This window comes from Macrosteles quadrilineatus, unplaced genomic scaffold (genome assembly GCF_028750875.1).
Source record: "Macrosteles quadrilineatus isolate MER2022 unplaced genomic scaffold, UCM_ALF_1.0 Scaffold_3__2_contigs__length_128488019, whole genome shotgun sequence".
Classification (NCBI taxonomy): Eukaryota; Metazoa; Arthropoda; class Insecta; order Hemiptera; family Cicadellidae; genus Macrosteles; species Macrosteles quadrilineatus.
The window spans coordinates 5,698,132-5,712,460 of record NW_026542596.1 but is presented as its reverse complement, the minus strand read 5'-3'; the positions used below and the strand labels follow the sequence as shown (position 1 = coordinate 5,712,460).

Below are 14,329 nucleotides of genomic sequence, written 5' to 3'. Positions count from 1 at the left end.
TTTTCTTAGAAAATTTATTGCTGTCGGAGAGGATATTTTTGTTTTCAAAACTATTGAGGTATATTTCGGAGAGCACACTCGATAACGGGGAGCCCATAGCAAGTCCCTCTTCCTGTAGGTAATATTTCCCGTTAAAAGTAAAGTAGTTCTGGTCTAATGTAGTTTTCAATAAGAATATTAATTCATTGATGGCGTCATTACTTAGTTGGGAGTTAGTAGACAGGTTTTCTCTAGCTAACTCTAACGTTTCCTGTATTGGGACATTGGTGTATAAGTTTACAATATCCAGTGATGCTAAAGTATGCCGGTTTTCTATTTTAATATCTTTCAGCAGATCTATAAGCTCTAGGCTATTTTTTAGGCTATGGTTCTCGTTCAGTTTGATGTTATTTCTAAGAATTTTGTCTAGAACCTTTGCAATTTTGTAGGAAGGTGCTGAGGTGAAATTTACCAGAGGTCGGATAGGCATGGTCTCTTTGTGTATTTTTGGCAATCCCCTCAATGTTGGGGCCTTAGGTTTAATCATTTTGAGGTAGTTGCTTCGGTCTCCAATGATGATATGTTGTGATTTATTTATAGCGTTTTTTATTTTTGTGTGAAAAAGGTCGGTAGGATCTTTAGAAATTTCTTTGATATTGTTATTGTTTATGAAATCTAAAACTTTGTTGTTGTAATCGTCAATTTTCATGATCACAATGCACTGCCCTTTGTCAGCTTTAGTTGCAATACATTCATGGGTGATTAGTTTTTCTTTTATAGATTTTATGGTTTTTATATCACTCAAGAGATGTTTATTTTTATTTTTATTCCGATTCAGTATTGATTTGACTTTATTGTCAATGATTTGTCTGACATAATTTTTCGAATTTTCGTCTTTGATAGAGCTAATGGCTATCTCAGCATTTAACAGTTCGGAAGTTAGGTTTTTGTTCCAATTACCATTTAAGGTGTTGTGCTTTAGTCCTTTATTAAGAACGTTCAATTCAGGTTCAGTAAAAATTATGTCTGTGCAATTTTTTACTCTAGGAAAAAATATGTGGTTTGTTATGAATTCTTCGATTGGTTTGGATTGTAGTTCTAAAAATACCCATGACCCAAGCAGACTACAATGATGAATACACATTATTAAAGTGCATAGCCGTCAACAATGGTTATAACAGTAACATTATCGATAATATCATCCGTAAACAAAAAAACAGAAAGCAAACAGAAAAACCCGTCCAAAACTTTATATCCATAGAATATGGTAGCAATCTACACTATACACTAAAAAACGAATTGAAGAAACATAACGTAACTTTAGCCTGCAAAACTTCGAATAAATTAGAAAGCCTCCTAAATCCACGTACTACCGAAAAAATTAATTCAAACAGCCTTGAGGACACTGGAGTATATAAACTATCTTGCAGCGACTGTCCTAAAATATATATAGGACAAACAGGTCGTTCGTTCAAGAAAAGGTTCAACGAACACCTTCCTAAACCTAAATTGAGAACTCAACACTCCAAGTTCGCCGAACACCTGATTAACGAAAACCACAACGTTAATAGCTGCAATGATAGCTTGAATATTCTACACAAATGCACCAAAGGCTCTTTAATGAATGTTCTAGAAAGCTTAGAAATCTACAAAGCAACAAAAAAACATCCTCACGACATTTTAAATGAAAAACTCAATTTTGGCCGTAATATAATATTTGATAGGATTGAGGACATTGATAACGGAAGCGCTCACAATCAGCTGTTTCACCCCCTCCAAGGTCAATGTCAACAGACAGGAGTCGGTTAGTTGCATCGTGTCCGTCACCGCGGTACTTATGGCCGGCCGCGCACTCATTTTTGTAAATAGTATGTGTCCGTGTTCGTGTGTTTATGTTAAATGTACTGTGTATAATGACGACGACAAGATGTCACAATGTTTTTAAAAGGCAAGAGGCTCGACAATGAAACCTTGATGTTTCGAAACTAGTCGCCATAGACTTATTTTAGGATTGACGACGTAAGGTATGTAACCATTATTATTGTCAATAATCAATCCTGGAGGCAATGATGAATAAAACAAATTAATGGCTTATTCCAAATTAATCTCCTATTTTTTATATTAATGTTAACAACAATTGAGTGCTAACGTAGACAAAAAGAATTAAATATAGACTGACAGCATTGCTGCGGTTAGCATATGTTCTGGTGTCCACCACTAGGAGTGCCGTGTAGTTACGGCGCACACCGCTGCAGTGTCTGCTGGTAGCATACACCGAGAAGCCGACGACAGCAGCGAATTGAACACCGAGCACGCTCTAGCGGAGTGGCACATCGCGGAATCTTCCTTTGACAGTCTATATTTACTCTATTTGTCTATGGCGCTAATGTTGTACCCTAAAACATATAGAGAATTTTTTTTATAAATTAAATGGTTGTTTTGAAGAAGAGATCAAAGGGTGATAATTAAATTCTTCTAAGTATCAATATACAAGTTTATATACTTTTTTATTGTGTTTAGCTCTTTTAAGATACAATATACTGTTTTTGGCAACAATTTTGCCTTAGCATATAAAACTAAAACTACCACTGCTACAACAGTTAATTTTTTTTTCTTTGAGTACCCATTTGGTTGCTATTGAGAATATGTACCTTTTGAGCCCAAAACTATCATTTAAATTCATAAGCCTAAAATCTGGTTTAACCGACATACCCTTTTGCAGAAAGGAAATGCCCACCCATTTTGAGTAAATTAGACACAAATTGTCACTGCCCTTATGTAAACACGTAAATAAATAAATATTCTGTATTCCATACCTTAAACATTCCATACATATTTAAACTATGCAAGGACTCTTAGGATATCATGATCACTAATTAGCAAAGAAAATTCACCCTGTATGGAAAAAAATTATACTCTTCAATATACTTAAACAGTTTTGAAAGAACTCTTCCAAAACATTATTTGAAGGTGATAAAATATTTTCTATTGCACTTTTGGGCTTCAACCTTTCTGTGGTATGGAGCCAATTGCTCACTTTTTGGTAGCGATGATTGCTCAACAAGCAATTATTTTCGATGCAGGGGAATTATAATATTTTGTTACTTAATATTATTACTGTAATAATATCAATATTATTAATATTGTAAATTTTTTTTATTATGTAGACAAATTTCCTGGAAGTGTCACAGCTTTCTTTTGTCGCTGGACTCGGGCTGAAAGGGAAGGAGGGCGAGATACTGAAGCGTACACGGAGTGCTCAGCCTGGCGCCCGGGGTTGTAACTGCTGCGGTCTGCTCAACAACGGCTGCTGTGTCAGGTCAGTAACAAAATTATTTACCAATGGCTCGGTGGAACTGTCTTGTGCGGATACGGCAGCCGGTCCCAGACCTTGTTGTTATCACTGCTTACACCACCACTGCTATGTGACGTATACTGAACTCAATGGCTGATCATCGCCTGTGTTTGCCTAATTAGTGATGTATGATGTCCGCAACACGAGGTGTGGCTATAAAACAATGAGGCTGGTTTTCTTAGAGACAAACTGTGTGAACCTGAAGGCCAAACGGGAAATTGCCGAGTCGCTTGACATCCCCCTGCCACATTTTGTCCTGTTTGACGACTACGCTGCTTAGTTTTGGCAGCCTAGAGTATCGGATTGTGTATTTGCCACTCGTCGCAAAAAATAGTAGGCAATATAATTGAACAACATCTCCCGTAAATTTTTTGTACTGCCACTGGAATTTCAGTTTATTTACGATATATTGATATTGAAAGTATACTTAGGAAAAACAGGCTCAATACAATTTAAGTAAAATTAAAAAAAGATTCACTATTTAATTGCATACGTTAAAACATTATTTTAAAAATGTTATTACAATTTTTTTTACCAATCATAGGTTCAAGGGGGGGATATATCCCCCTAACCCCCCCCCCATTGTCTAAACCACTGTTACTGTGTTTTTATTCAAGGGATTATTGAAAACATAGACATTGTGATTGTAACTAACAAAACAATAACAAAAACTCACCATCACCAAAAGTGAACATTTGGACTGTAACATCTGAATCAAACAAAGACACTTAGATAAGTGTTCCTTATATTTTAAAACATATTTTTACATGATTATTTTTTATTTGCTCCTTTAAAAATATTTTTATAAGATTTTTAGTGTTATGGTTCTATTTAAAATCTGTAGGCTGCTGGTCTGATTCCAAGCAACATGATTCTGGGCCCTGAGGCCATAGTGAGAACACCAGGTTTTAGACCTTTCCCTTACCAATACCAACATCTTGGTAACCATATACTTGGGTACCATATACGTGGGTTATTTTGGGTGTATAATAAATATAGTTAACGTTAACAACTGTTTTATGGTTGGAAAAAGTGTAGAAATGAGCTTTTGGCATTAAACTGCAAACATAGTTTTAAAAATTGACATGATCTAGGAATTTTTATTGAATTAAATTGAATAATTGTGTTGATTTTCTCATGCAGGTGCAACTATCTATGCAGTGATGTGTGTGGCTCGTGGCGTCGTCGCTGGCTTGTAGTGAAGGACTCCTTCATAGCCTACATCCGGCCCAGAGACGGGTCTGTCAAGTGTGTCATATTGTATGATACCAACTTTGAAGTGTCTTCAGGCATTTTTTCCACCGGACTTAGAAGAGGGCTACACATAATTAATTTAAGCAGGTGAAAATTTAGTTTGCTTCTGTCTTTTTTAATCATATTTAGAGTCAGTCTAAATGTCACAACAATTCACCAACTGTGATCACTAGTTAATTGAATTACACTGCCATGTTAGTTGAGTTTAAGAGAAGTCATTACATTATCCCAAAATTTGATAGACAGAATCATCAGCAAGTCAGATTTGATTGATTGTCAAAAATGATTTGATTTTATTCAGTCATCTTGAGTGTGTTATACACACATTTTTAAATAGTTTAAACCATGAAGTTTATACTTTGAAAACTGAAAAATGATAACATTTGAGGGTTATTCAATTTTTAAGTATGGCCTAATATGATTTAGACAGTAAATCTGTGGCCAGGAAATCGGCATGCCCTGAATATCTTTATCTGCTGCTTGTTAGTTTAAGACACTTATTATGTGAACAAAACTACTAATTTACTATATGCCAATTCCAATTGTAGATATACACCAAAATTTACCTACCTCACTCATGTTACAATTATCAATCAAAACAGCACATTTAGAATCCATTCTTCATAAACTTGATTGTCTCCTGTTTACAATCCGACTGAGGTTGAAAACTCAACTCTTAATCAGCTGCTAAATAAAAAAATATATAAAAAAAACTGTTACAAGTTGGTTAGCAGCACTGGGACTTTGAAAGCTTCAGCAAGGAATAAATCAAAGGCTATGGGGCTAAGCCCTAAAGGAAATTACGTTTTACATACCTTTCATCCCTGCGATAGATCATAAGCTTTATGATGAAACCTCAATCATAGAAATCGTTAAAGTAGGATAGGTGAAAAAGAGATGTTACAGAGAAAACACTTATTTTATTATGTATGTAAACAGATAGATAACTTAAGCTTGTTAGGACAAAAATATGTTTTACATACCCCCGTCAAATAGTCCAACGATCAAATAGCTTATATGTTTTGTTGGGAAGACAAAATTTTCTAAGCTTGCAACTCGTCAAAAACACAAAATTAAAAAAAAACACAACATGAACATAAAAACGACGAATACATAAACATTTAGATATCGCTATCACAATACTGAATTAGCCTGGCATAGCACGGGGTTGGTAGCAGATATTTATGCTTGTTATTCTGTTCAGGCACATAGTGATCAAATGTCCAACACGAAGGACCACACAAGAATGGATGGCCTATATAAGGGAGAACGCACACAGTAAGTGTATTGTTTCTGCAAATTAGTTGTTAGTGGGGTGGCAACTGTGGTGAGGGTGAAGGATAAGGCTTATTCAATAATGATTCACATTGAGTAAAAAAGCTAGCTACAGCTGGTCCATGTAGATGGAATGTTTACATTAGTGTAAAAGTCTGCAGGTGAAATAGTCAATGCTTTTGTTTGTTACTAGCCCAGTGATTTGAACTTCGGAGCTACAGGGATGTGTTCAATCACTAATATTTGCTAAAATTTGGGAGTTTTGGACCACTTTCTTTTAAGAATTTAATACAAAATAATACTGACATGCTGACATACTGACACTAGTTATTAGTCCAGTCATTGAGTAGTGAAAGTTTAACAAAATTGTTTTAAAAGGGGTTTCAACGGACTTTATTACTTTTATACCTCCACACAACACAATAAAAATTCTACCGAAATCTGACCTGGGGAAGTACCTGATATTTGTTATTTAAATTTAGATATAAATTGCTCCTAGAAAAAAACAGTTAAAAACATTTTTGCTAGATATAGGGTGTAGTATATCGATTATAATGTTTACAAGGGTGGGGAAACTAAATATGCAGCTTAAAATGGGATTCTACCTCATTTGACACCACAAAATGCTCGCCAAAATACGATTCATGGAGGAGAACCTAAAAAACGTACCTTTATATATAGGGTGACCTTATAGGGTGACCATATAGGGAAGACCACACTGGTCTTGTGTTAATAAAGAAGTAAGAAAAACTAACCAGCGATTAAAAGAACTTAGTGAAAAATACAGCAATGTCATCTTGGTGGAAGCGAGCAATGCTGGAAGACATTCGCACACACGTCAGGGTCTTCACCTAAACCAGCAAGGGAAAAAATGGCTCTCTGAAAAGATATCTGAGGCTGTGACGGCAAGGAAGACGGAAAATCATCCAGCGAGTCCAAATGAAGAACAACCTCTCCCACCTGGCACCGAGTCTTTGTTGGGAAACGACTCACCACCAACACTAGACCGTCAACCATAGAACTCTCACCAACAAACTTTAGTATATATCACTGTAATGTCCGGTCAATGAGAAATAAGTTAAATTTAATAGATGTTTTTTTAAGTAGTTTAAGATGTGATATTTTAACGATAAATGAGCACTGGTTGTTTGAAGAAGAATCCCGTTTGTATATGCCTGCTGGGTACAACTTGGGTAATATTTGTGCTAGGGATAACTCACTGAATAGAGGGGGTGGAAGTGTTATTTTTGTAAAGCATGGGATTGAGGTTCAAGCTATAGATGTGAAACAATTCTATTGTGACAGCATTTTTGAAGTTACTGCCATTTTGTTACCTAATGATAATGTAGTTGTTTCCACTTTGTATAGAACTCCTGATTCTAATATTAGTATGTTTTTTAATCTATTTGAATCGTTTTTGTTACACTTATATGGTAAATTTTCTGGGTCGAAGCATATTATTTCAGCTGATTTTAATATAGACATTTTGTCAAAATCACATGAAAGAGAATCATTTTTGAATTTATTGCGATCCTTTGACATGTATTGGTTGAATGAGGAACCGACTAGGGGGGGGGGAAATGCATAGATAATATTGTAAGTAATTTTAATAGAAAGAAAACAATTTGTTGTGTAATAGAACCTCATTTATCAGATCATGCGGGGGTATATGCTCAATTTAAAGAAATTTCTGTGGAAAGTGTGATGCCTAACAATGTTTTGACTAAGAAAGTCAGAGAACTGACACCTGAAGCACTTTTCAATTTAAAAAGTAAATTGTCCCAAATTGACTGGACGCAGTTATGTAGTATAAGAGATGTAAATATAGCTTTCAATCATTTTAATTTATTGTTGACAAATTCATATAATGAATGCTGTAGAGTTAAGGAAGTTAAGGTGAAAACTAGAAAAAAGCCTGACTTAAAATGGTATACACCAGAATTGAAGAGCTTTAAAGTGTATGTAAATGCTTTTTATGATAGATATAAAAATAGCTTGGGCACAGAAAATGAAAATATCTTCAAACAAGAATATATAGATGTAAAAAAAAGGTACAAACACAAAGTTAACTATTGCAAAAAAGTTGCAAATGAAAAGTACATTTTAAATTCCTCAAATAAATGTAAAGCTGCGTGGGCTTTAATAAAAACTGAGTCAAATTGTAATGTCACTAAGCAAGAAAATTTATTAATTGATTCAGATACTTTTAATGACTATTTTGTTAATATTTTAAGTACCGGTAGTATAAATGTTGTTAGTGATAAGAATAAATCCCATGACAAGGCAGTAGAATTAGTAAATAATTTTGTCCTTGAAAGAAAAAAAGATTTGAATAAATATCTGGTTTGGCAAACAATTGAAGGTAAAGATGTGACTAAAGTTGTTACTAGCTTAAGTTCATCATGTAGTGAAGATTACTATGGTTTATCAAATAGAGTTCTAAAGGAAATATGTCAGGTGATAGTGACACCGTTGACTTTACTGTTTAATATGATCTTGGAACAGGGTATATATCCGCAAGCACTAAAAGTAACAAAAGTGATACCAGTCTATAAAAAGGGTGAAAAGTTGAGCCCATCTAGTTACCGACCAATATCTCTGGTTCCTATAATAAGTAAAGTTTTTGAATCCTGTATTAAGGCTCAACTTGATACATTTTTTGTGACTAATAATTTGTTTTGTGAGGAACAGTATGGTTTCATGCAAGGTAGAAATACAGTAAAAGCAGTAGAGAATGTGATAGAAACAGTGTTAGAAAACTTAGAAAATAAGCTGTTATCATCTGCCTTACTCATAGATCTTACTAAAGCTTTTGATTGCATGAATCATGAGCTACTGCTAGACAAACTGTTTCACTATGGTATCAGAGGTAAAGAACTTAATTTATTTAAATCATACTTGAGTGGTAGAGAACAAATGGTGGTACAGGGCAGTGATAAGTCTGGCTTTAGAACAATATTAATGGGTGTGCCTCAGGGATCAGTCCTTGGACCTCTTTTATTTATTATTGCTGTGAACGATTTTGCTTCAAATATTCCTTGTGCCACAGTGTTATATGCAGATGATACCACACTTCTTAACAGTAAAAAACACCTAGATGATCTAATAAGAACTGAGAACCAAGCCTTAGAAATAGCAATGGAATGGTTTCATTCTAATCTTTTAATTGTTAATGAGAAAAAGACTGAACAAATTATCTTTTCTTTGGACTTTTCTATTTATAAAGATGTGAAACCTGTTAAGTTGTTAGGTATTTATCTTGATAGTAGGTTAAGTTGGGAAACTCATGTCGAGCAGTTGTGTAGAAAACTGTCTAGAGTAATTCACCTTCTTAGAAAGTTGAAAGATTGTGTAACCAAAAACATGCTGATAACTGCCTATTATGCTTTTTTTCATTCTCACTTAAAGTATGGCATAACTTTATGGGGCAACTCGAGTAGTGCATTAGAGGCTTTTAAGTGGCAAAAAAGAGCTGTAAGAGTCATTACAAATGTTTCAGATAGGGAGTCATGTGTTCCTTTATTCAAAGAGCTTAAAATAATGACTCTTCCAAATTTGTACATATATTGCTGCCTGATGGATGTTAAGAATTCTATTTGTAAATTGTCTGTTAGAAAAGAAATACATGGCTATCAAACGAGGAAAAACTATCTTCTTAACTTAATCTCTGTACGGTTGGAAAAAACAAGAAACAGTCATGTTTATATGAAAATTAAATTATTTAATAAACTGCCAGAAAACATGTGGAATATAACTTCAAAACAGTTTGAAAATAAGATTAAAATATGGTTAAGAGAACATATTTTTTATACTGTTGATGAATTTTTAGCTTGTGACATTAGTACTTTAAGAATTTAAATTGGATAATTGTTTAGATTTTATATTAATTGTTTGTTATGTCATTCCCTGGTGTTTTTATATTTTGTTATTGTTTTTATCTATAAATTAATATTCTATTTTTCAATGTACCTTTTACTTAGAATAGGCTATTTACATACATTATATGCTTGTGACTTTGTCAATTGCACACATGTGTTTAAAGACAATAAAAATCTTTGACTTTGACTTTGACTTTGGTGTAGTGTATAGGAAGGTACGTAAACATTGTAAACATTGAATTCTATCATAGACAAAAAGAATTAAATATAGACTGTCAGCCGTGCTGCGGTTACCATGGTTGGCATAGGTTCTGGCGCACACCACTGGTAGCACCGTGTAGTTACGTAGCGCGTCGCCGTAACTACATGGCGCTCCCAGCGGTTTGCGCCAGAACCTATGGTAACCGCAGCACAGCTGACGGTCTATATTTAATTATTTAGTCTATGGCTCGATATAAAACACCCTATATCTAAAGGTACGTTTTTAAAGTTTCTCCTTCATGAATTGTATTTTGGAGGCCATTTTGTGGTGTAAAATGAGGTCAAATAACATTTTAAGTTGCATATTGAGTTTCCCCACCCTTGTAAACATTAAAACCACATACTACACCCTATTTATAGCAATAATGTTTCTAACATATTTTTCTGGGAGCACTTATTTTAATTTAAATAGGCCTACCCTAATAACAGCCACTTCCCCAAATCAGATTTCGGTAGACTTTTTTTGTGTTGTGTGATGGTATAAAAGTAATGAAATCCGTTGAGAAACCATTTGAAACAATTTTGTTGAGCCTCTACGCCCTCCACTATATTTTCTCTTTAATTACCGGACTATATCTTAAACTAGCTGTTACTCACGGGCTTCACCCCGTTTGACTTCATAAGTATTAATAAAACTATTGATTGGTTAAGTTAGGCTGAAATAAACAATAAAACAGAATACAGTAATACAAACAAATAATCACACCTTATTTTTTAATCTATATAAATAAAATTAGAGTTTTGTCTGTACATTGCTTAGAATAATGAACTTTTTGGTTATTTTTACATTTCATAGGTCAGAGAAACCGAATCAAACCTTATCTCAATTTCTGTCTGTCTGTCTGTCTGTCTGTCTGTCTGTCTATCTGTCATTCTCTTGGTAACGCTAAAATACGCACTTTATTACAACTACTCCTCAATAACTATAGCACTGTCCCGCCTGAAACTTATTTTCCAAATACTATACATATATGAGATGGTTTTAGACGTATTTCATCGAATATGAGACAGTTAGATATTTAACAGTAAACCCTTGAAAATCAAGTTTTTGTCGATTTTTGACGTGGAATTTCTGGAAGAATGTTGCTTTGTTTACAACTAATCATATGCACATGGTTTTAATTGAAATACAATCTTAATTTTGACATTGGCATACAGCTGTGATTAGAAAACGTTAGCCTATTTGAACTCAAGGTTAACCATAGCCTTATCGATTCACACAACTTAAAAACCATACGAAATGTATACTATATTATATAACTGAACACCAGTTCTGCTAATTATAACAATGGGTTTTGTACATTTCATCCATTACCGTACAAATAATTAAAATAATAATACATTAATTGGTAAGAAGTAAATTTAATTCAATTTTCCAAATACTATACATATATGAGATGGTTTTAGACGTATTTCATCGAATATGAGACAGTTAGATATTTAACAGTAAACCCTTGAAAATCAAGTTTTTGTCGATTTTTGACGTGGAATTTCTGGAAGAATGTTGCTTTGTTTACAACTAATCATATGCACATGGTTTTAATTGAAATACAATCTTAATTTTGACATTGGCATACAGCTGTGATTAGAAAACGTTAGCCTATTTGAACTCAAGGTTAACCATAGCCTTATCGATTCACACAACTTAAAAACCATACGAAATGTATACTATATTATATAACTGAACACCAGTTCTGCTAATTATAACAATGGGTTTTGTACATTTCATCCATTACCGTACAAATAATTAAAATAATAATACATTAATTGGTAAGAAGTAAATTTAATTCAAATTACAGATTCAATACAAAGTATTCAATATAAAAGTTAAACATTTTAGATAACAAAATTACGATCAGCTGATTGTTATTCTTTAATATCTGTGCGCTACTAACCAGCAAACAAACTTGACCAGTTTATTATTGTTCATTACTCTTTACACCAAAATAAAAGTTATAATAGTTAATAATGTCCTAAATTATTTCACGTTTATAAATAAAAGAAAATCTACTCTTCTTTTAATTTATTTTTTTTTGAGGTAATGTTTTTAAAAAAGTTCATATTCCCATATGAATTTGCATCAATCAGATGTTTCATACTGTACAGTAGAGATATTCGTTGACATAGTGTCAAACACAAATTAAATTTGTTTACAACTAAACATATGGACAATATTTTTGTTGCTTTAGTTGAGAGGTTACAAGTTAATCTTTAATACATTATTTGTTGAAATATTTTCTATTGTTTCTAAATAAATATGTCCTGAAGAGTATGCCTCGCAAGAGAAAAAGCAATTTGGGTAGAAAAACAAATAATGCCAAGAGACAAAAATTGTGTGTATCCACGGAATCAGTTGATTATGATGATTCGGACTCTGATGATGGTGTACATAGCAATAATGAGTCGACAATTTTAAGTTCCATTGTGGTTGAAGATTATGCACGACCTTCAACCAGTCGAGAGCGTGTCGCCCTATTTAGGTCTCAGCAGAATGAAAAAGAACGTGAAAGCAGGCGAGACACTGAACGTTTAAGATTTAGCCAAAGAATACAAAATGAGACGGAAGAGGAGCGAGAAGCTCGACGGAACAGGGACCGAATACGGCACGTCCAGAGAAAAGAAAATGAGACAGAAGAGGAGCGAGATGCACGTCGGTGCAGCAACCGAATACAGCAAGTTCAGAAGAGGGGAAACGAGACAGAGGTTGAGCGAGAAGCACGTCGGAACAGTGACCGAATACTACACGTTCGGGGGAGGGAAAACGAAACAGAGGAGGAGCAAGAAGCACGTCGGGAGAGTGACCGAATACTACATGTTCAGAGGAGGGAAAACGAGACAGATGAGAAGCGAGAAGCACGTCGGAACAGTGACCGAATAATACACGTAAGGAAGAGGGAAAATGAAACAGAGGAGGAGCAAGAAGCACGTCGGGAGAGTGACCGAAAACTACATGTTCAGAGGAGGGAAAACGAGACAGATGAGGAGCGAGAAGCACGTCGGAACAGTGACCGAATACGACACGTACGGAAGAGGGAAAACGAAACAGAGGAGGAGCAAGAAGCACGTCGGAACAATGACCGAATATTACACGTCCAGAGAAGGGAAAACGAAACAGAGGAGGAGCAAGAAGCACGTCGGGAGAGTGACCGAATACTACATGTTCAAAGGAGGGAAAACGAGACAGTGGAGGAGGGAGGAGCACGTCGAAACAGTGACCGAATCCTACACGTTCGCAGGAGGGAAAATGAAACAAGAGAAGAGAGAGAAAGTAGGCAAGAACGAGATAGAGTTCGGCAAAACCAACGTAGGAATAATGAAACTCCTGAAGAGCGGGAAGCTAGACATATAATCGACAATGATAGGTACCGTCGCACTGTTGAAGAGCAAACTCTACTTTTGCATGACGAGGCGACCCGAGTGGAGGAACTTCGAGCAAGCCAGGACATTGCTGACAGAAATGCCCGTGTTGCCGCTGATTCTGAAAGACATAGGGTGAACAGAGTCGTTGAGAGCGACGCAGAAAGACAAACTAGGATCGCGCGGGAAAGAACTCGGCATGTCGAAAGAAATTTAACAGAATGGCGAGACACACACAACAGTGGATTCCAATATGATCCTTTTACACGTTACAGTGAAGCTGCCAATATTGGAGATTTTGATAAAGTTTGTAGGTTTTGTCACGCTTTGAGTTGGTCAAAGGAACCACGTGGAATATGTTGTGCTTCTGGTAAAGTGTCCATACCGTCTATTTTGGAAGCACCTGAGCCGCTACGTACATGGATATCGGACGAATCACCTCAATCGCGAAATTTTCTTAGACATATCAGGGCCTACAATAGTGCGTTCCAAATGACTTCTTTTGGAGGTAATGAAATCCGTGAAGGACCATATATGCCTACATTTAAGGTTCAAGGACAAGTGTACCATTTGATCGGCTCTCTTTTGCCACCCCCTGGACTTCCGCCGTCTTACCTTCAGATTTACTTTGTTGGGGATGACCAAGTCCAGCTTCAAAGAAGGCAAAGTTTATTTCAAGACCTTGATCATGACATGTTGGCCGCTTTGCAAAACATGCTTCAGAATAATAACGCCTACTTGCTCAGCTTCAAAACTACTTTAGAAACATTTCCTGTAGATTCACCTGATTTCAAAATTGTTATTAGAGCCGACAGACGCCCTGCAGGGGACCACCCAGGTAGATACAATGAACCAACAGTCAATGAGGTTGCTATTTTGATGATTGGGGATCCAAGTGACCATCGAGACATCATTTTAAATTCAAGAGAACAGGGTTTGAAACGAATATATGAAACCCACCGATCTTATG

At 35.2% G+C, this 14,329-nt stretch overlaps 1 protein-coding gene across 1 annotated transcript in view; it reads left to right on the top strand.

Moving 5' to 3' along the window:
- LOC128989710 (phospholipase D1-like) overlaps nucleotides 1-14,329 on the top strand; it is an 87,101-nt gene that overhangs the window by 36,544 nt on the left and 36,228 nt on the right. The window contains exons 6-8 of the mRNA XM_054411713.1: nucleotides 3,147-3,298; nucleotides 4,478-4,675; nucleotides 5,793-5,866. Coding sequence (XP_054267688.1) covers nucleotides 3,147-3,298; nucleotides 4,478-4,675; nucleotides 5,793-5,866 — 424 coding nt within the window. The remainder of the gene's footprint in view (nucleotides 1-3,146; nucleotides 3,299-4,477; nucleotides 4,676-5,792; nucleotides 5,867-14,329) is intronic.